This window comes from Colias croceus, chromosome 14 (genome assembly GCF_905220415.1).
Source record: "Colias croceus chromosome 14, ilColCroc2.1".
Taxonomy (NCBI): Eukaryota; Metazoa; Arthropoda; class Insecta; order Lepidoptera; family Pieridae; genus Colias; species Colias croceus.
In genome coordinates this window covers 10,685,658-10,707,131 of record NC_059550.1, presented here as the reverse complement: position 1 = coordinate 10,707,131, position 21,474 = coordinate 10,685,658, and the positions used below count along the sequence as shown (strand labels likewise).

Here is a 21,474-nt window from a genome sequence, read left to right as displayed (position 1 = left end):
CGACTAAATTGTAAGGATTTTGAATCGAATGATTTGTTAGGATTCGTGTAAAGAAAGAAAGTAGATAGGCAGATGGCGGACGGCAGCAGGTCGATAGCGGGTGGGCGGCGCGAGGGCGCGAGGGTGGAGGCGTGGAGCGAGGGGCGCGGGGCGCGGGCGGGCGGGGCGCGGCGCGCGGCGCGCGATCGATCCGCTGCCGGCCCGGCCGCCTGCCGCCTAGTTAGCACGCACCCGCCGCGCGGCCAGCACCCGGCACCCGCCGCGCGAGCCCCCACCTGCAGCTGCACCGCCCCCCCCCAGGGGCCCGGCCGCGTGCTGCTCGAGGGCACCTCCCGCGGAGCCTATCGATACCTGTACATATGTCTCGATATGTTTCAATGCGATTCGAAAGTCAGTGCAATTAAACCTAATTCACCTGGCGTCCCCGACGCTCCGCCGCCGGAGGGGCACACCCCGAAGCTCCGTCCGATTAATGTACGCTCGAATGTTTTCAGGTCGCAGCGGTGAAGACCAAGCATGGAGAGTAGCACCGGAGTGGGCAGCGTAGCGTCTCTCACGATGGATTGCGAGGACATGTTCAAAGAAATAACGAAAAAGCTGTACGGCGAAGAGGCGAGCGTGGGCGTCGGCATCGGCGTGGGCGTGGGCGTCGGCGGCGTGGTGGGCGTGGAGTTTCCGGCGGCCGAGCGTGACCTGCAGGAGGACGATCTGCGCCCCGAGGAGCACATCACCGCCTGGGGCCTCGCCGCGCTCATGCAGAACGGCTTCCCGCCGCCCGGCATTCTTCAGGTACTTTGCAACATTCATTCATTTATTACAGGATTTAAACATTTTGGTTTGTATACTTACCAACATACACTGGAAGATCGCTCGACAAATAGATATAAAAACATCGGAAGTACCTATAGGTACCTACTACAATTGTATGCAAAGATTGATTATTATAATGATATAGGAATATTAAGTTATTTTATTGATTTAAATTAAAAAAAAAAGAAAATTATAATGTAATAGCTTAATAATAACTTTTCTTCGATAAAATCCCATCAATGTAAATGTCGTGGCCATATAGTAGGTAGCATTTCGGTAGGTCGCATTTCATGATGTGGCCAACTTAGTTTGACCAGATCGTTAAATCGTCAATGTTTCTCGATTTTGTCATCCACGTTGGCCAGATCATATAAAATATAGGGGGTCCATAAAATATTTAAAAATTTTAGAATATTTTAAGAACTTGTTTATTGTCACTTAAGTTACTCGGCTGAAACAAATTAAATCAAATTTTTATAATAAAATGATACAAAGGCTGGTAGTTAACTAATTTATAATTAAACAAATAATTTTACCAATATAAACAATTAAATGCCATAAAATGGCCTGATTTATTTAAGTTGAAACATCTTCGAGAAAAACAATTGCCTGCATTCAACATTATAACATTTAATTTCTGCCTATCACGAGTCACGACTAATATTTAAAAAGTTACTCCAAAATTGGAAGAATGATGAAATTATGAATAAAATGAAACGTTACGTATTATCGTCAAACTCATCGAAGCGGTCGTCTTCATCAGTGACCGTAGACCGTGCGTAGACCGTGGCACTGTATCGCGCGTCGGGTGTTCTGTGGCAGGCGAACTTCACGCCGCGCACGGACCCCACGGCGGAGGACCGCTGGACGGCCGCCGAGGAGCCGCTGGCGTGGGCGCACTCGCGCATCGCCGCCTACAACCCGGCGCAGCGCCTGTTCAAGTGCACGGACTGCGAGTGCGTGGGCTTCCTGGCGCGCGTGGCGGAGCACTGGCTCGGCACGCACTCGCAGGCGCGCGCCTTCCAGTGCCCGCTGGGGGGCTGCGGCTTCGCGTCGGGCTGGGCGCGCGCCGTGCGCTCGCACCTGGCGCGCGACCACCACTCCGACCCGGCTGCCGCCGACCACCTGCTGCGCGACAACCCCGCGCTCGACGACCTCACGCGCTACCTGCAGCGCCTCAAGACCAAGGTCCCCCGCTTTTCCGTGTTTCTCGATTGTTACGTATCAAATGGATTTATCACAACCCACTTGTAGTACGCTCAATCTGTAGGTAGTTATTTTATTTTCAACCAATATGCGTCGCTTGTTTAGTTTATTTTTCACTTAATCAAATAATTAACACCGCTCAAGTTATTTAAACACTATCTCTCTTTTTATTCTTCTTCGTCTTATTTCTTTTTTGTCGCTCCTTTTAATATTCCCCTTTTAGTTATGTTTTGACCAATTTAGTCGAATAGATGACAAGCGTTTGTGGTTTTTTTTTTTTTTTTTTTTTTTTTTTTTGGTTCACAAATTGAAATTGACACTTAAACAGCCTTAAAAACTATTTACCAAAACAAACATTTGCGGTGCAATTCCTAAACTAGTGAGCACATCGTGCTTAGTGAAACTACATAAACTCACTGACAATGTACACGCTACACTTTAAATTTTAAACTTTAACTAAACTTCTATAGTAATTCAAGCAACACTACAATTATTTTCAACACAACGCAGAGTAAATGTTACTTCTGGCTGAGGATAGAGAACTCGAGAAAATATCGAAGTTATACCTAACACCATTATAGTACGAACAGCACCTGTTTATAGGAGAGTTTTGACCTACGTTAGTACGACAATAGGGTAATCTAAAGCACTTCCTATTTTCCAAACGGCTAGCAGGACGTGGAACTTCTATTTTAATGCGCGAAAGGAGTTCAGGGCAATCCACCAGACCATGTATCAGTTTGTACAGAAACAGTATATCCAAACACTTACGGCGTACACTTAGAGGCCTCATTTTGTAAAAACTCAATCTTTTTTCGTATGATACCAATGTTTTGTTGACAATCTGCCGTTTAATTATAATATCACTATAGTCAAGCTATTCCTAGTAAAGTTCTTTTGTGGTTATTTTGATAGGCAACATTTGACAGTTCAACAACGTAATGGCGGCATAAAATAAATAGATTTTTTATATAATTAGGTATGTAATTATTTTAAGAGTTATTAGCCAAAAACGATAAACCAGTTCATTAAATGGGCGTCGCAAACAATAAGTTTACAGGATATAAAAGATGCGGAATTTAATTTTCCACAAAAATGATCTGAATAACTTTTGTCCTAAGGTGGATATTTTCCGAGATATCGGCCAAAAACTTTTCTTTAAGATTGCGAGCGAAGTTCCACCTGGATCTGTCAGCATTTTTCGTTTTTATGGTCACTAAGTGACCCTTAACCTAAAATTAAATTAGATCGGAAATTTAGTGCTAGGTTAAATGATTTATTTACTGGGAAATTAAAATTGTTATTTTGACAATTAAAAATACTTGCGACATTTATACTTTATTCTGCTTCGTATTTCAATAAGACAATGATCATGACAATAAGTATAAGACCAAACACATTAATACATAATATATATTTTATTAAATCGTTTATTTTTTTCATAACATACCTGTACATGGTTTTTAGGGTTCCGTAGCCAAAATGGCAAAAACGGAACCCTTATAGTTTCGTCATGTCCGTCTGTCCGTCTGTCCGTCTGTCCGTCTGTCACAGCCGATTTACTCGGAAACTATAAGTACTACAGTGATGAAATTTGATGGGAATATGTGTTGTATGAACCGCTACAAAAATATGACACTAAATAGTAAAAAAAAGAATTGGGGGTGGGGCCCCCCATACATGTAACTGAGGGATGAAATTTTTTTTTTCGATGTACATACCCGTGTGGGGTATCAATGGAAAGGTCTTTTAAAATGATATAAAGTTTTCTAAAAAACATTTTTCTTAAAGTGAACGGTTTTTGAGATATCAGCTCTCAAAGTCGTAAAAAGTATGTCCCCCCCCCTCTATTTTTATAACTACGGGGTATAAAATTCTAAAAAAAATAGAGGTGATGCATGCTAATTAACTCTTTCAACGATTTTTGGTTTGATCAAAGTATCTCTTATAGTTTTTGAGATAGGTTGATTTAACTGTAATTTATTATATTTGCTGCTACGGAACCCTTTGTGCGCGAGCCCGACTCGCACTTGGCCGGTTTTAAATTATAGGCTAGATGTGAAAAGCTAAGCCTATGGTAGGTAGGTATAAACCTGTATATAGATCTCTTACAAAATGCATTACAAATCGTAGGTCGAAGCGGCAAGAACTGAAAGGCGCAATTCGACAAATGGTTCCGGCGGCAACGCGGGCGGCGAGGCCGTGTCGCCGGGCGAGGGTGGCGCGCCCGACGCCGGCAAGCGCTACGCGTGCGGCGCCTGCCCCTACGCCACCGACCGCCGCGACCTGTTCACGCGCCACGAGAACATCCACCGCGACGAGAAGCCCTTCCACTGCTACCTGTGCCAGAAGCAGTTCAACCGCGCCGACCACGTCAAGAAGCACTTCCTGCGCATGCACCGCGACCAGCCCTACGACCTGAACCGCATTCGGCGCGCGAGCGCGAAGGGCGCGGCCGCGGGCGTGGCGGTGGCGAGCGGCCCGGCGGCACACTACTGCGGCGGCGCGGGGCCGGCGGGCAAGCCGCTGGGCGACGGCGCGCTGCCCGCGCTGCCGGCGCTGCCCGCCGCGCTGCCCGCGCTGCCCGCGCTGCCCGCGCTGCCCGCCGCGCCGGCGCCCGACTGCCGCGCCGCGCCCGTCAAGCTGGAGCGCGCCCCGCTCGCCAAATCCGACGCGCCCTCCGCCCCCCACAAGGCCGCAGCGCCTAGCCCGGTCCGCAGAAAGGTACTCGCTACTTTTTGTTATCGATGAACAATATTATTTAGCTCGAAAATAAAAGTTCAAGAATCGAAAAGCATCGGCGCTAGAGGGAGAAGAGTTCCTCGGGTGCTCATTTTTTATTCTCTTTTTCAACTAACGTGCGAATTGTGGAAAGCGCGCCATCGAAGAGTATTTCCTTTTTACATTGCCGACAACATTTAAGCGGATACTATTATTTTTTTTTTATTTATTTATTTATATCAGGCAGCATTGCCCATATATTGTTAGCACTACTTATTGTAGTGTTAGTAAAACTACATATACTTATTTTTATATTTTAGAGTTACAAGCCATTTTTTGTTGATAAAATGATGTACATTATTGAGAACTTTGATTATATACAATAAGTCATTAAGAGAAGGATGTTTTCCCGGTATTTGGAAAAAGGCTTTAATAACACCCATTTCAAAAGGCGGTAATAAACAAAGCGTTCATAATAATTATAGGCCGATCTCTAAATTATGCGTACCTATTAGGAAAAATTTTTGAAAAGATAGTCACAAACCAATTAAAACAGATAACATCTCGACATATTTCACAGCACCAACATGGTTTCTTCCGGGGGCGTAGCGTAGAGACTAATCTTGTACTATATACGGACTATATTTTGAATGCTCTTGATGCCGGCCTGCAGGTGGACGCCGTGTATACTGACTTTTCAAAAGCTTTCGATAAAATTAATCACTCCACACTCGTAATGAAATTATCCAAGTTTGGTATACACGGTGACCTTCTCCGCTGGCTTCAATCGTATATTTCTAATAGAAGCCAAGCTGTCGCACTTAAGGGTTACACTTCTGGATTCCTAAAGATACCTTCTGGTATTCCACAAGGTTCTCATTTGGGTCCATTCTTGTTTACTGTTTATATAAACGATGTGGGTTCTTGTTTTCAAAATTCACACCATCTACTTTACGCCGATGATACGAAAATCTTTATGACAGTTAATACACTTGAAGATTGTTTAAAATTGCAATCAGATTTAGAGAAGTTTAAATTATTCTGCAACATCAATCAACTATTTCTTAACCCCGATAAATGTCAAATTATTTCATTCAATAGAAAACGTAATCCCCTTATCTTCGATTACGCCTTCTCCGGTCATAAAATAAAACGCGTCACGGAAGTTAAAGATCTAGGAGTTATTCTCGATACAAAACTACGCTTTAATTTACACATGGAATCAGGGGCGTAGCTACCGCCGTATCTGCCGTATCAATTATACGGGGGCCCCGCGCCCAGGGGGTCCCCAACGTGCGTAAGCAAAAATTACTAAAAACTTCCAAAATATTTAATTTGAATAATTTGTAAAATTTTTGGAATAAGTGACAGATAGATAATTCTTATGATATGATACAGATAGATGATAATTTAATTTCTTTTAATTTTATGCAAACATTTTTTTTTCTTTTGTGAGAAATGTTTACCCTTCCTAAGGGCCCCCAAACAAATTTTTATACGGGGCCCCGCCAAGGCACGCTACGCTTCTGCATGGAATACATAATCTCTTAAACCTATAAGCAACTAGGAATGATACTTCGTCTCGCTAAACCATTTAAACAACCGTCCACTTATAAAATATTATATTGTGCTTTTGTTCGCAGTATTTTGGAATTTTCATCTATTGTATGGAGCCCTTATTACGATGTCCACATTATTCGTATATAAAAAATTCAAAATAAATTTCTAAAAGCTTTAGAATATCGGACTGGAAATACTTTTATCAATTATGAAACTACTTCTAAAAAGCATAATATAAGTTTACTGGAAAAGCGTCGTCTATTTTTGGACCAGATGTTTAAGATCTTGCATTGCATAATTGATTCAGGCTTGTTATTGGAAAAAATAAAATTAAGAGTTCCCAGAATTTCCTCACGTTGCAGATATACATTCGAAGTCACTCCCTCTAATACAAATTACGCCAAGAATGCCTTTATAAAAAGAGCAGCCAAATTTTATAATGATGAATTATTAGAGATCGATATTTTTCAATGTTCTTGTAATAGTTATAAAAATCAATTAAGAAATATCATTTTAGGTATGTAGCTAATGTGTAACTTGGTATAATTTAAATTATTAAGTATTCTAAGTTTTGTAATGAAATGTGGGCTTTATTTATTATTTTAAGATTAAGATTAGTTAGTCCATTTGCGAGAGGCTTGTTTTCATTTTTATATGCAGTTTTTCTCTTTTTTTTTAAAAAAAGAACATGTTGTGTGGTCTTTATGAATTTTAGAACTTTTTATATTATATTATCATGTACTTATGACTGTTATGTTCTTAAACAAATAAAATAAAATAAAATAAAAAACTTTTCAATTGGAGATATTCGATTCGTACAATATGTCGGGCAGGGCGAGCGGCGCTACGCGTGCTGCTACTGCGCGTGGTCGGGCGTGGACAACTGGTGCCTCAAGCGGCACCTCAACACGCACCTGAAGCCGTTCGCGTGCGCGCTGTGCGAGTACAAGGCGGCGCGCGCCGAGCGGCTCGCCACGCACGTGCACAAGGTGCACAACAAGAAGGCCTGCGCCAAGTGCCCCTTCCTCGCCGACGACGCGCACCAGCTGGCGCTGCACCTCCGCGACGCGCAGTGAGTGCCCTCGCCACCCGCACCAACGGTCTTATTTGCAGCGCACCCTATTCGTACTGAACATTAATTGTTGAACGACATAGAATCGCCCCGTTGCATTGTGCATTTGATAAGGCACGTTGAAAACTTCTCGGCGACAAAATTTTCATTAACCCTTGCCACAAAGGTTTTTTTTTTGTTATTCATTATTGCAATCTATCAATTTGGATATTCAGCGATATTTTAAGAATTTTAATGTTGTCTTGTACGGAAGTCGCCCAGTGATAGATAGGGAGGCGAAGAGGGGAATTTTCTGTAATACTCGAGCGTGGCAGTTTAAGATATGAGAGATACCTTATACCTAATAGAACAATCTTTTCAAACTCAAACTCAAACTCAAACATTCATTTATTCAATTAGACTACTATTTAGTAGTCCTTTCGAATCGTCATTACATAATTATTTTGAACATTTACCACCGATTCGGAAAGCAGTATCTATGGAGAAGAATCGGCAAGAAACTCCGTAGTTGCTCTTTTAAAATCATGTCAATATTACATAATATGTAACTTATATCTAACTACATAATATATCATAATATGCCAAAGAACTGTCCTGTGGTTTTTACGCGACAACCCTCCATGGGTTTTTATCGTCCATATATTCCTGAATACTGTAGTACGCTCTCTGAACTAGTACATTTTTTATAAAATTTTTAAATTTAGAACTACTAAACTCTTTAATATTGTGAGGAATTCTATTGTAAAAGCGTATACCTTGACCCATAAATGAATTTTTAACTTTTGCTAATCGGAAAAATGGCATTTCAATTCTATTTCTGTTCCTTGTGCCATAACAGTGTCTTTCTCCTACTCTTGTGTGTAAATCGGCGTTTTTGTGTACATGCAAAATATTATTAAATATATACTGTGATGGTACAGTAAGTATACCAGTATTCTTAAAGAGTCTCTTTAGTGAGTCCCGAGCACGTAAATTATATAAAGAGCGAATGGCTCTTTTCTGTAAGATAAATATAGTTTCTATATCTGCAGCCCTGCCCCACAGTAGAATTCCATACGACATAATGCTATGAAAGTAGCTGAAATAAACCAATCTAGCCGTATCTTCATCGGTGAGATGCCTTATTTTTTGGACTGCATATGCAGCTGAACTGAGCTTACCTGCAGCGGTGTTGACATGGGCTCCCCACTGTAGTTTCTCGTCCAATGTTAACCCTAGAAATACAGTAGACTCTGTAGGATGCAATACTCCCCGTTCAAGGTAATATCTCTGTTCAACTTTTTTATGTTAGGAAGTAAAAATTCAACACAAGTGGTTTTTTTGGCATTTAATAATAAATTATTGGCAGTAAACCATTCAGATATGTGTAAAAGAGCACTGTTCACTTCGTCAACATTTGGGTCATGCCTATCCACATTAAAAATTAATGAGGTATCATCTGCAAACAGAACTATTTCACACCTATCCTGCAAATAATAGGGAAGATCATTGATATATACCAAGAACAAGAAGGGACCTAAAATTGATCCCTGTGGAACACCAATGTTAATTGAAGCACCGCTAGAACGTTCTCCATCAACAACTACAGTCTGTATCCTATCATGCAGGTATGACGCTATGAGGTTCTGGGCTTTTCCTTTAATTCCATAGTGATTAAGTTTACGCAATAAAGTACAATGTTCAACGCAGTCAAAAGCCTAGGAGAGGTCACAAAAAATCCCCAGAGCATTTTTTGAGTTTTCCCATGCTTTATATATATGAGTTAGAAGTGCAACTCCAGCATCTTGTTAACTATTTAGCCCTATATGTAGTGACGCGCGCCTAGGATAGACGATCAGATTAGTAAAAAAAAACGATAGTCTGAAATACTCGAGCGCGTCAGATTAAGATATTGGGGGTTGATTTTAGTATTTTAAGACTAAATTTGACTAATCTGACCATAAGTCCTTGACGCCGCCGAGAGTTATAGGGTCGCGAACTTGTAAAAAAAACGTTAATCTGGCATTCTCGAGCGCGATTTTTTTTATTTTTATTTTGAAGAATATAATCTAAAAGTTACTAAAAATACAAAATCTGCCGGTTTCCGCATGACCGGAAGTCTGGAGGAGCCATTTCGTCTTCCGAAAAACGCGTTGCAGCATATAAGTCGCGAACTTCTTTTTCCAAAAAAAAAGTTTAAATAAAAAAAAAGGTAATTTTATTTTACAAAAAAAAGGTCTCTTTTCATTTTTGTCCAAAATTAAAACTTTTTTTACTTGAAGCATCATAAAAACTCAAACTCCCGGTTTTTTGAGTATATCTCGAAAACTGAGGGTGTTAAGAAAAATTGATATGAAATAACGATGATTAAAAAAAAGAAACCCACAAACCTTTTTCGGTCAGATTAAGAAAACCCACCAACATTTTTGTCAGATTAAGAAAATATGCTTTCAGGATACCGAGATGAACCTCCCCTATGAAAATCTGACGCGCTCGAGTATTTCAAAAGGACTTTTTTTTCTGTATTTTCAAAAATTCATCGTAACTTATCGTCATGTCGATTTTTTAAGGGGAGCTTTCTTGGGGCCTACTTAACACCCCTTCCGAAAATCTGACGCGCTTGAGTAAATTTTTTTTTTGAGCATTTTTGACGAATTTATATGCCTAGCCCCACCACGCAAACTGGCAGATTAGTATACCGTTGTTATCAGAGGCACTTGGGGCATACGTAGTATAAATATCTGACGCGCTCGAGAATGCCCAAGTAACTGTTTTTTTTTTACATTTTTGAAAATCCGTACACGCCAAACCCACCGCTAAAATGGTTTTTACCATAGAAGCTTTTCTTTTCGAAATTATTTTTTCTTTCGATTTTGATAAGTCTCGACGACGCCGTTCAATTACGCCATCAGCTACCTCGCCTATCTATGACTAGGTACTCCGTTTATTGGTGATTCGATTCTTGTTTAATTTATTGTCTTTTTTATATCAAATCCTGAGGAATCCTTCTTTTGAGTCTCGTGGTGGTTGTCTGGACGTTCATCATGTTCACAGCGGGCTGATTTGGGTGGTGGATAATGCGCTCTTTATATGATTTAGTTCTCTCATATATTTCATCTTTAACTGGGTTGATGCAGAGGTCGTGGTGAAATCTATACCAAGACACATACCACATACCACATACAAGGGGCATCCGTAACCATTCTCAGCATTTTTGACTGGAATCTTTGAACTATTTCCATAATAGATTTTCCTGGTGACCATATAGGCTTTATGATACATATTTTGTATAGTAACAATTCATTGTCTATGGAAAGGGACGATTTTCTGTTTAGGAGCCAGAACAATGTGCGAAGTTTTTGACTCATTGCCAAGCGTTTTGTGAAGATGTGCTTCTTCCATGTTAGACGTCTGTCCAGATATATTCCAAGATACGTGGTCGTGTCGTGGAAGTTCTGTATTGTTAAGAGTGACAGGTGGGCAAGTCTATTTTTTATAAGTGAAAGTTACCTGAACGAATTTACTCTCGTTTGCTCTAATACGCCAGTCTTTGAGCCATTGAGATATGTGGTCGAGGCTGGTTTGGAGTTTGTGTGAAGCAACGGCTGGTGAGTTTTCTGATACTAGGATTGCTGTATCGTCTGCAAATCTTCCAGTGATTACTCCATCAATCGAAGGGAGATCTGCAGTAAATAGCAGGTAAAGAGACTACTTTGGTGAACTTCTGCTTGGATGCTTTTTAGTTCCGTTGTTTCTTCCGCCTGTTTTACAAAAAAGTATCTATCACTCAGGTATGACTTTATAAGGCTATAGAAGTTAGAAGAAAGATGTTTTTATGTTAAATACTAATCCATCATGCCAAGGGGTCGAAGGTTGGGATATGTCTAGGAAGGCAGCTGTACAGTACTTTTTTTGCTCGTAAGTATCGTTAATATGTGCCACTAATTGGTGTACTTGTTCTATAGACTAGTTTCTTTGGCGAAATCCGAACTGATGTTCAGGCAGAAGTTTCTTCTCGGTGATAATTGGAGTCAATTTACGAAGGATACGAATTTCCAATATCTATGATGGTATAGGAAGTAGGCTTATAGGTCTGTACCTACGATTGGGCCTCAACTGGATTTTTCCAGGTTTGGCAATCATGATGACTAGGGCTACTTTCCATTGAGGTACAAACGCACCTCTTTGTATGATAGCATTGTACAGGAATGTTAGAAATTTGATGCCTTGCTTTTAGAAGTTCCTTAAGGTTTTTCCTGTTATTAGATCGTATCCACGGGCTTTATTAGAGTCTAGGTTTTTGATGACTGTGCTGACTTTATTTATAGTGATCTTTTTCATGGGAGGACTAGGACCTTTGATAACTTGATCTAATAATAGGGTATCTTCTTGGGTTGTTAAAGAGCCCATATCTGGATTGGGTCACAAAGGTTTATCGCGTATATTATTATTCTATTATAAGAAATTACACGCGAGGCCGGGTTAAATATTAGTTTGAATGTAATAAGAATGTACTGCGATTCTACACAGCTGCCTAATTGATGTAGGTAGTTGATAACAAATCGCAGCAAGTCAACGACTATAAGCAAAGTGAGGGTAGTTGGGTCGAACGTCGTATAAACAACGTCCGAGCCCCTAGGCACGATTCGTACGAATGTGCCACGAGTCAAAGGAAAGCGGCTTTTTATAGTATTCGACAGCTAAGCATGTTCAGACATGAAATAATGACAACTACATTGACTACTATACATCCACAAAAATATTAAATCAAAAGACTTCTAACACTATAGTATAGTATTCGAACGTATATTTAATGAAATTCAAACTCGACCGTGATTCCCACTCTATCTGCATTTCGAATTCACGCACTCGATCATGTTTCCAGCCATATCGAGAGCCGCAACCTGAAAGTGCCCACGAGCGTGAGTCGCGGGTTCCCGAGCGCGCCGCAGCAGCCGGCGCAGCAGGGCGCGGGGGCGCCGGCGGGCGGGGGCGCGGGCGCGGGCGCGGGCGGGGCGGCGGGCGCGGGCGGGGCGCCGGGCCCCGCGCAGGGCGCCGGCGGGGGCGCGGCGAGCGCGGGCGGGTCGCGGCGCCGCGAGGGCCGGGCCGCGGGCGCCGCGCGGCTGTTCGGCTACCTGGAGGCGTCGGACGGGTCGGGCGACGAGTACGAGCCGCCGCCGCTGGGCGAGTTCGCGGCGCCGCACTACGCGCGCGACAAGGAGAACGCCGCGCCGGCGCCGCTGCACCACTCGCTGCACGACCACTGCCTGCGCTACTGAACGGCACCCGACGGTGTCTTACCGCATGGAGTTATATTTAAAGGCTTATCGATTATATTAGTCGTAAGAAAGTTATATATTAGAGTTATAAAATACGTTATCGCGTTCACTGCGTGCACCGCAATATTGTAAATTATGATTATTGATTATGAACACGAGGTTATATTTCTTGTCGATGATTGTTTTGTTTAGTTTTATTGAAATAAATTAATTTAAAACTTGCCATTGTATTTAATCATAAAATAATATAATATGTAGACCCCTTCCTTCATGATTTTAGAGCAGTAGACCTTGATCCAGTTCCTTCTCATTCTTCCCCTCTATGTTCGATCTCACAAACGAGCAAAGACAAACGAGATAAAGAATTAAGTGAAATCTCGGAAAATCGAGATACCCAGTACATAGATTACCACGTAAAAACTGGTACAAATAGTTAAGAAATATATAAATTAAAAACCAAAAAAATATAAATTCAAGAAAAGGTCGTGTTCCATCGTTACAATATTGTATTGACTGAAAAGTGCTTCATATTGGTTGAGATGGTTGTTAAATCATCTCAATAGATGGCGCGTGGTGTGTCCCTTAAGACACATAAAACTGAAGGAATAGAATAAATTCGATTGCTCAGGCGGGTCACGAGTGGCTGAGTTGGTGAGGCATCCGCCCCGGAATGGCGCGAAGGATGCGGGTTCGAGTCCCGCCTCGTGATCGAATTTTTTCTATTCTTTATAAATTTATATAAAATTCACATAGTATATTTACATAATTGGATGGTTGCAAGTTTGCAAATCAAACAAACGTTTGCAAACGTCAAAACGTAAAGGAATAGAATCCGCTATCGATACTAATTGACATAAGCGTATGTTTTGCGGATTTGGTCACCCTACCAACGACGACGACGACCAAGAACAAAATTTTCATCCATTCGCAATTTAACAAAATTGTGCAATTAAAAATAAAATATTTAAATTTCCTGTCGTTCTGCTGATTGAATTTTTTTTTTTTTTTTTTTTTGAGATCAATTAACTAATGAAAAAATAGATTTTCCGTAGAAACGGTGGCTCCCAGAAAAAAAGGAAGTTTTTTATAGATAATTTTATGATCTACAATTATTTTGGTCCGAGGTGATTATATGATTAATTTGGCACAGTGTTTTATTATTTGGGCATTCTGTAATTTGTTTGATATAGTCTAAGTGATAAGTTGAAAAAGGCGAAAAATAGAGAAAAGTCTCTTAAAAATACGTGCGATAGCTCATTTGATTCGGAATGACGTCTAGAAAAATGTATCGGAAATGTGTATTAGCACACAAAACATTGCAAAAGTTATAAACAAATTAAGTTGCAAAAAAAAGGTATTTCATTTTTTGTTAATAATTCCGAAATTACTTATTAACATTTCAGAAATTTTGAAAAAAGATTCTTAAAAAGGAGGAAATTTCCAACGAAAAACTCCCGAATTTCCCTCCCGGAATTCTATCTCCATTATTTATAATTTTAATTTAACGCTGAAAATAGGCCTCCGCGCGGCATTTTTAGGTAGCGCGCGCGGCTTCAAAACCGAGCACGTCACACTAATTATTTTTTTTAAGGTATTTTCGATACATTTTTCTAGACATCATTCCGAATCAAATGAGCTATCGCACGTATGTTTAAGAGACTTATCTCTATTTTTCGCCATTTTCAACTTATCACTTAGGTCTTAGACTAATAAATGAAATCATGCCACGGTGGTGGAGATCTTTTTTAACATAATTTTCTCAGACTTTTAATCCTTTTGGAGGGAAAAGGAAAATATCTTGTAGGTAGTCCAAAATTAATATAGTCTTAAAATACTTGAGACTAGACTAGACTAGGTATAATTATATTATGTAAATTTTGAGAAACAATGCAGAATTTTTGTTAAAAAAATCGTCAGAAAAATCGATGCTATATTTATGTTTAAAGTTATTCATTATTATCTTAATATCCTACTAATATTATAAGGGTATCATTTAAGCTATCACCAATTTAATTAGTTTTCTGTTTCTTAAATAATATGGTTTGTCCTCAAAATAGTAGATCTGTCACCAAAATGTAGTCACCAAACAATGCAAAATCAGTTCCACAATAAATCACCTAAAATCCTGAGATATAAGGTCTAGTACCAAATAAATGTTTTTGTATGTATTATAATAGGTGTGTCCTAATAAGTATTTAAGCAAACTAATTTAAAGAGATCACCAATAAATCATATTATGTTACTAGAAAATTGCATTAAGTTCAAATAAAAAATTAGGGTTGTCATCATCATTTCAACCAATGATTCTGCTACTTAACTAGACTCCCGAGGTTCTAAATTTCCACTGGTAGTATAAATTATATTTAAATAACATTTTTAACAGAGTAGTAAATAAAACAATGAAAGTCAAAATAATAAAAAATAAAAAAATTAACTAAAACAACAAATTATCCACAACGATAATAAAATGCACCTACAACAATGAACGTGAAATCGCGAATGAAGTAAACTTAATGCATCTCTCTCAATCAATCTTCAGAGTAGGTAAAAAAAAATTTTTAAAGCGCGCCAATTTGTCTCCGCCCCTTTGATCATTTTTTCATCAAAATTTGAATTTGATGTATTAAACTGGTAACGAATACTATTAATTTAATATCTGAACGAATTAAATGTTACTACTGTATTGGTGACAAAATATCAAATAAAAAGGAGTCGCAGTCAGGGATCGATAATCGATTTATTTGGTGACAGATCTACCATTCTGAGCACAGAGCTATTATTAAAGTAACAAAACTGTTATTATAAGAACGAAGTTTATATTCATGTTATGCAAAATAATTTTATTGGTTATCGATCTCTTATTTTACACATATATTAACATTAATTTGATAATTCATACCTGGCAACAATTTTTGTTTATCTGAGAACGAAAATATTTCGTGGTGATAGATCTATTTATTAGGTGATACAACTTGATGACAAATATAAATTTTGGTGATAGAAAATATAGTTCCCATATTATAAATGCGAAAGTTTGTATGGATGTATGGATGTTTGTTACTCTTTTACGTAAAAACTACTGAACCGATTACAATGAAATTTAGCACACATATAGAGGGTAACTTGGATTGACACATCGGATAGTTTTTATCCCGGAAATCCCACGGGAACGGGAACTATGCGGGTTTTCCTTTGCAAACGCGGGCGGAAATCTAGTCTAGTCTAGTATATTATAAAGGCGAAAGTTTGTAAGTATGGATGTATGGATGTTTGTTACTCTTTCACGTAAAAACTACTGAACCGATTACAATGAAATTTAGCACACATATAGAGGGTAACTTGGATTAACACATAACAACAGGTACCTACTTACATAATAGTAAGAGCGTTTTCACACTATCCGATCCCATATCGGATATCGGACGCCGATAGCCGATATCCGATATCGGAGGGAAGTAAAATGTATGAAATATGTACCTGTCTTTCACATTGTCCGGTCCGATATCGGATAATCTCCTTCATCTTCATCTCAATTTTCGAAAAGGCAGTATACCAACAGCAAAAAAGCACTAATTTGTGTATTCTCAGTCTTATAGGGCGCTAAATCTTAAAAATTATTTGCTTTAACCTAAAACCCTTTCTATATTATTTTAGGATGTCTTCAGTGTAATGTGAACAAAGATTGTATCACAATAAATTTATCATAGGTACTACATGAACTTTTATAAATGTATATATTATGTAGTGAAAAAATGAATAATTAATGACTAGGTACGTCTTGCTAAAAATACATTTAATAGATTTTGAAAGGTATTTACTAATATGTATTACTAAAACTATTAACCAATACTAGGTTGTTGTAGGTATTGATATAAATTTATTTAATTTATAATGACGTGTTAACGTAATATAATATATACTATACAAATGACCGATATCAAAACTATTTAGTAAATAGCACATCTAATTAATATGCAGTAATTAATGATATCAAATCTTTTTTACATTTTACTTTTCTTTTTTTGAAGTTGTTTTTAGATATTTTTATGTTTGTACAACTATGATCGATCATTTGATTTTTTTTTTAATTATACCTTTTTTATCAACTAGCAATTTAGTTTAGTTTTCTCTAAAAAAATCTGGCAACACTCATGATGATAATATCAGAACGATTTTATCGGACAATGTGAAAGGGCAAATTGTATCCGATATCGGATATCGGCTATCGGCGTCCGATATCCGATATCGGATCGGATAATGTGAAAACGCTCTAATGGTATATTGTTATTAACTACCACAGAGCAAGTAATATAGATTAACTACTACAAATAGTTAAGAAATGAAACTATAGGTCTGTTTATGTATTATTTTTGTGTATGGCTGTAAGTTAGGTACTCAACAAAAGCTATGTCTCAGTGAAGTGATGCGTAATGATCGCAATTTTCATGTCTTGTCCCAGCCCAGGAGACTAGACGGTGACAGGCTATTTTTCGGCGCGATCAGTTACCTCTTCAGGGTGATCCATAATAATGGGCACTTAAATCACTACCAAATTTATAATTACCGATTCGATAGATGGCGCTATAATATGAAAATGTGCGCTTTATTGGTTTAACATAATATGAACATGCCCCCGCAATGCAGAGCATTCTGTTATTAGGTACTAGCTTCCGCCCGCGACTCCGTCCGCGCAGATGTCGGTCTTCGCGTGGATGGTTTATTTCTCCATTTTGAGACCTCTGACAATAACATCTTATAAATATCTATTGGACCCAATTCCCAAATACGGTTAGGCCTATAATAATACGCAACGTGTGTTCGCGGTTCTACGGAACAACGTCTATGGATAAAACTGAAAAATTAAGATTAATTTTTTTCTACGTATTTTTCAGGATAAAAAGTATCCTATTTTACGCCCAGGATAATAAGGTATAATTATACCAAGTTTCATCGAAATCGAACCGCTAGTTTTCACGTGATGCCTTCACATACAGACAGACAGACAGACAGACAGACAGACAAAAATTTTTTTAATCACATATTTGGATTTGGTATCGATCCAGTAACACCCCCTGGTATTTATTTTTTCAATATTTTCAATGTACAGAATTGACCCTTCTACAGATTTATTATATTATGTATAGATGTTATAATATTATGTACTAGCTTTCATACAGACAAACAGAAAAAAATTCTAAAAACTATATTTTTGACTTTGGTATCTAATGTAGATCGCCCACCAAGTATTCTTTTAAAAAAATATTCAGTGTACAGTTTTGACTTTCCTACGATTTTATCATATTATGTATACCTAGATTTGCAATATTCTTAGAATCAATTCGCTGTTCAATTTCAAAGGCATTCAGGAAGAAAAAGTACCTAAACATTTAAAATAAAAACTGTATAAACTTTTTGTTTTATTTCCAACTAGCTTCCGCCCGCGACTCCGTCCGCGCGGATGTCGGTCTTTGCGTGGATGGTTTATTTCTCCATTTTGAGTAACTCGGACAATGACATCTTATAAATATCTATTGGACCCAAATACGGCTAGGTCTATAATAATACGCAACGTGTGTTCGCGGTACCTACTACAGAACGTCTATGGATAACTGAAAAATTTAGATTAATTTTTTTTCTACGTATTCTTCCAGGATAAAAAGTATCCTATTTTACGCCCAGGATAATAAGGTATAATTATACCAAGTTTCATCGAAATCGAACCGGTAGTTTTTACGTGATGTCTTCACATACAGACAGACAGACAGACAGACAGACAGACAGACAAAAATTTTTTTAATCACATATTTGGGTTTGGTATCGATCCAGTAACACCCCCTGCTAGTTATTTTTTCAATATTTTCAATGTACAGAATTGACCCTTCTACAGATTTATTATATGTATAGATATAGATTAACTAACTAGTTAGTTATGTGTGTTCTGAACAATTTTAGCAATTGAGTAATGGCTATGATGCTTAGTGATTTGCTAATTTTCCAATGGCACACTATATTGTAAATTACCCGATTTAATTGTTTCTTTTCCTTACCTACTTTTAAAGGATGGCCCGTTTACAGTGGTCCAAAAATTTTTTTCAGCTTGAGAGCATCATGAGTAATCATTTAAAACATACTTTAGTTAAGCGGAAACTTATGGTTCAGAAATTATGATTTTTTTAATAATCCGGAGTTTCAATATTTTTGACACAAAACCACTCTGTTATGAAAACTACTGGACCGAATTGAATGAAATTTGGTATAGGTAAAGCTCAATAACCTACCTATCGCGCTATGGGCTCATCTTGTGTTAATAATTAGACTGCATTTTTTTATTTTAACTTTTTCTGTACTTTTTTAATTAATTTGTGTTTTGGTGAATTAATACAGTAAGAAAGGTTAATATTAATAATTAAACAGTTAAATCTGAAATCTCCCTTTGTGTGAGTGTGTATATGTGTGTGTGAGTGTTAGTGTGATGTGAATGTGTGGTTGTCTGGACTTGCGTGTTAGTACTAAAGCCGAATTGTATGTGAATTTTGTTAATTTCTTTTATAAATCTTTGCTTTGATAAAAGGAAAATATCTAGTTCTTTATAGTCTTTATTGTATATATGAGAAATTCTACACATAATTCGATTCTTTGCGTAATTACTACTAGAGTTAGGAGTATAAAATAATGATGTGTGACGAGTTCTAAACTGAGGGGTATTGAAATAAACCAGTTCTAGGAGTTCCGAAGAATCAATTCTTCCGTTGCATAAAGCATGAAGAAGCAATAAGTCACTTTTAATACGTCTAAGTTGTAATGGTTCTAATTTAAAGTATAAGCACACATCCGTAAGTATATTATGTGTTGAAGCAGTGTTTAGCTTTAAAACACAAAAACCTTAAAAACCTTTTTTGGATAGATTCTATTCTGTTTACGTGTTTTTGCATAATATGGAGACCAAATATTTGAGGCATAATCGAGTATACTCCTGACATATGTAGAATACAAAACTTTGATACAACTAATATTGCACGCCTCATAAGCGAAGCGTTGAGGTGGGTACTACTGTCACTTCGCGCAAAACATCTGATTTTTCAAACTTAAAATGTCTTTATGTATCATACATTGCACTTGTAAGATAATACATACACACACATATTAAGAAAAAACACTATTTTTAACGTTCATGATATTTTTGATGTCATTTTTGTTATTTAAACTAGTTAAAAAACAGTTTAAAAAAGTTCTGTCTTGGACGTCCGTGTGTCTGTATGTGTGGATCCTTTTTCTTGTTAACACGATAGCGACCGAAATACTTTACTAATCGAGTCTTTTTTTTTCTCTTACGCTTGAGTATGCTCAGGAATAGAACCCTTTCATTTTTCAGGGTCTGATTCGATGTGGTTTAATTGTTATTAAATAAACAAAAAAAATATCGACTTTTTTTTTTTTTTTTATAGTGTACTCAAAATTCACCATTATAAACTCGATTCTTTATACTATAAGCCAAGGTTTAAAAAAATAAGTTGGTAGTCAGTCCCTTAAACCTGCGCAGTTTCACATCTAGGTGGGGCCACAAGAAAAATAGCTCAATTATTACGGTACCTACCGCTTTCTTTACTTTTCCAAATGTTTTATTTTATTTCATTTTTATATTTATAGTCACGTACTCTTTATAAATAATCAATTTTATTGTAAAGGATGAGATTATGAGGCGTGCACTTTTGGATTTTCCAAACTATTTTTGAAAATTTTACAAGTACAAATTTTACAGTAAGTACAATTTTACAATTTCTCGGCAAAATATTGACTTTTCGAAAAAATCCTGTGAAAAAAAAATGTGTGCTAAAAACTACCTTAACATAGGGTTATTCTTTACACAAAAAATCATAGTAATTGTCCTTCGGTTGTAAGTTGTAACATCTTCAAAAACAACATCATGTTGATATACTTACATTAACACAATATGAAAATCTAAAAATTACGAATTTTACCATAATTTAATTATTTAAATCATTTGAAACGGCCAATTTTTGATTCAAGAACCATTTATTGCCCTAAAAGTCATTACAAATTAGTATTCACATGGCTACAAAACTTAAAATGAATGTTAAGTATAACCTGCCAGCCAAGATAACTTAACTTTATTCTAATGTCAATTTATTGGGCTTTCTTTTTTTGTTATTTAGTTTTTATGTTTAAATCTTAATAAAAGGTTTGGAGAATTAATAAAACAACATAAATATTAATTAACATATTGTTTAATTTTTACAAAAGGTTTTCGAAATGCCGTCCGCCTTTCGCTAAACGTAATCTCGCATCTGCGTAAGTTCTTCGCAGCCTAGCCTATGCAGATAACTTATAAGTTTGAGAATGTGTGTTTGTGTGTGTGTGTGTTTGTCTATGGCACTCGATGCGGTTTTTTGTTAGGCAGCATATTTTCCGGCGCTGGTTCTTAGATATGGTGTATCAAAATCGTTTCATCCATTTATTATATTATGTAGGGTTAAAAGTGGGAATGAAAAAACGAATGTAGTCAAATATATTCAAGTGACATATCAAATGAAAGGGCATATGACGTGTAAGTAAAGTACAATTAGACATATTTCATCAAAAGCGGTTCACATAGAGGGGTAAAAGTGGAGGAGATTAGTGTCTAAGATTAGTGTGTACAAAATGATAGACATATTGTTACATTCTTGTTCTATTACTGTTATTTTTGTGGTCTTCCATCAGAGCTGTGCTATGCTACACTGCTGTGGATGCGTGTATCTACCAATCATATTCATCGATGCATATTATAGCTTAGCATTGGTGGAAACGGGTTCAACTAAGATATTTTTGAGGATGTGACATAATTAG

At 37.7% G+C, this 21,474-nt stretch overlaps 1 protein-coding gene across 1 annotated transcript; it reads left to right on the top strand.

The window, feature by feature from the left end:
* Positions 1 to 232: 232 nt before the first annotated feature.
* LOC123697277 (protein charlatan) lies at positions 233 to 12,848 on the top strand. The gene is made up of 7 exons (XM_045643743.1): positions 233 to 390; positions 495 to 789; positions 1,633 to 1,998; positions 4,150 to 4,451; positions 4,581 to 4,740; positions 7,131 to 7,369; positions 12,234 to 12,848. Exons 2-7 carry the CDS (start codon positions 517 to 519, stop codon positions 12,625 to 12,627), a joined length of 1,734 nt encoding a protein of 577 aa, XP_045499699.1. The 5' UTR covers positions 233 to 390; positions 495 to 516; the 3' UTR covers positions 12,628 to 12,848.
* Positions 12,849 to 21,474: the final 8,626 nt, after the last annotated feature.

Coding starts and splice junctions, on each gene's coding strand:
- LOC123697277 (XM_045643743.1), top strand. CDS start 517: ATGGAGAGTAGCACCGGAGTGGGCAGCGTAGCGTCTCTCACGATGGAT. Junction 1,999..4,149: donor TGCAGCGCCTCAAGACCAAG/GTCCCCCGCTTT, acceptor TACAAATCGTAG/GTCGAAGCGGCAAGAACTGA. Junction 7,370..12,233: donor CTGCACCTCCGCGACGCGCA/GTGAGTGCCCTC, acceptor TCATGTTTCCAG/CCATATCGAGAGCCGCAACC.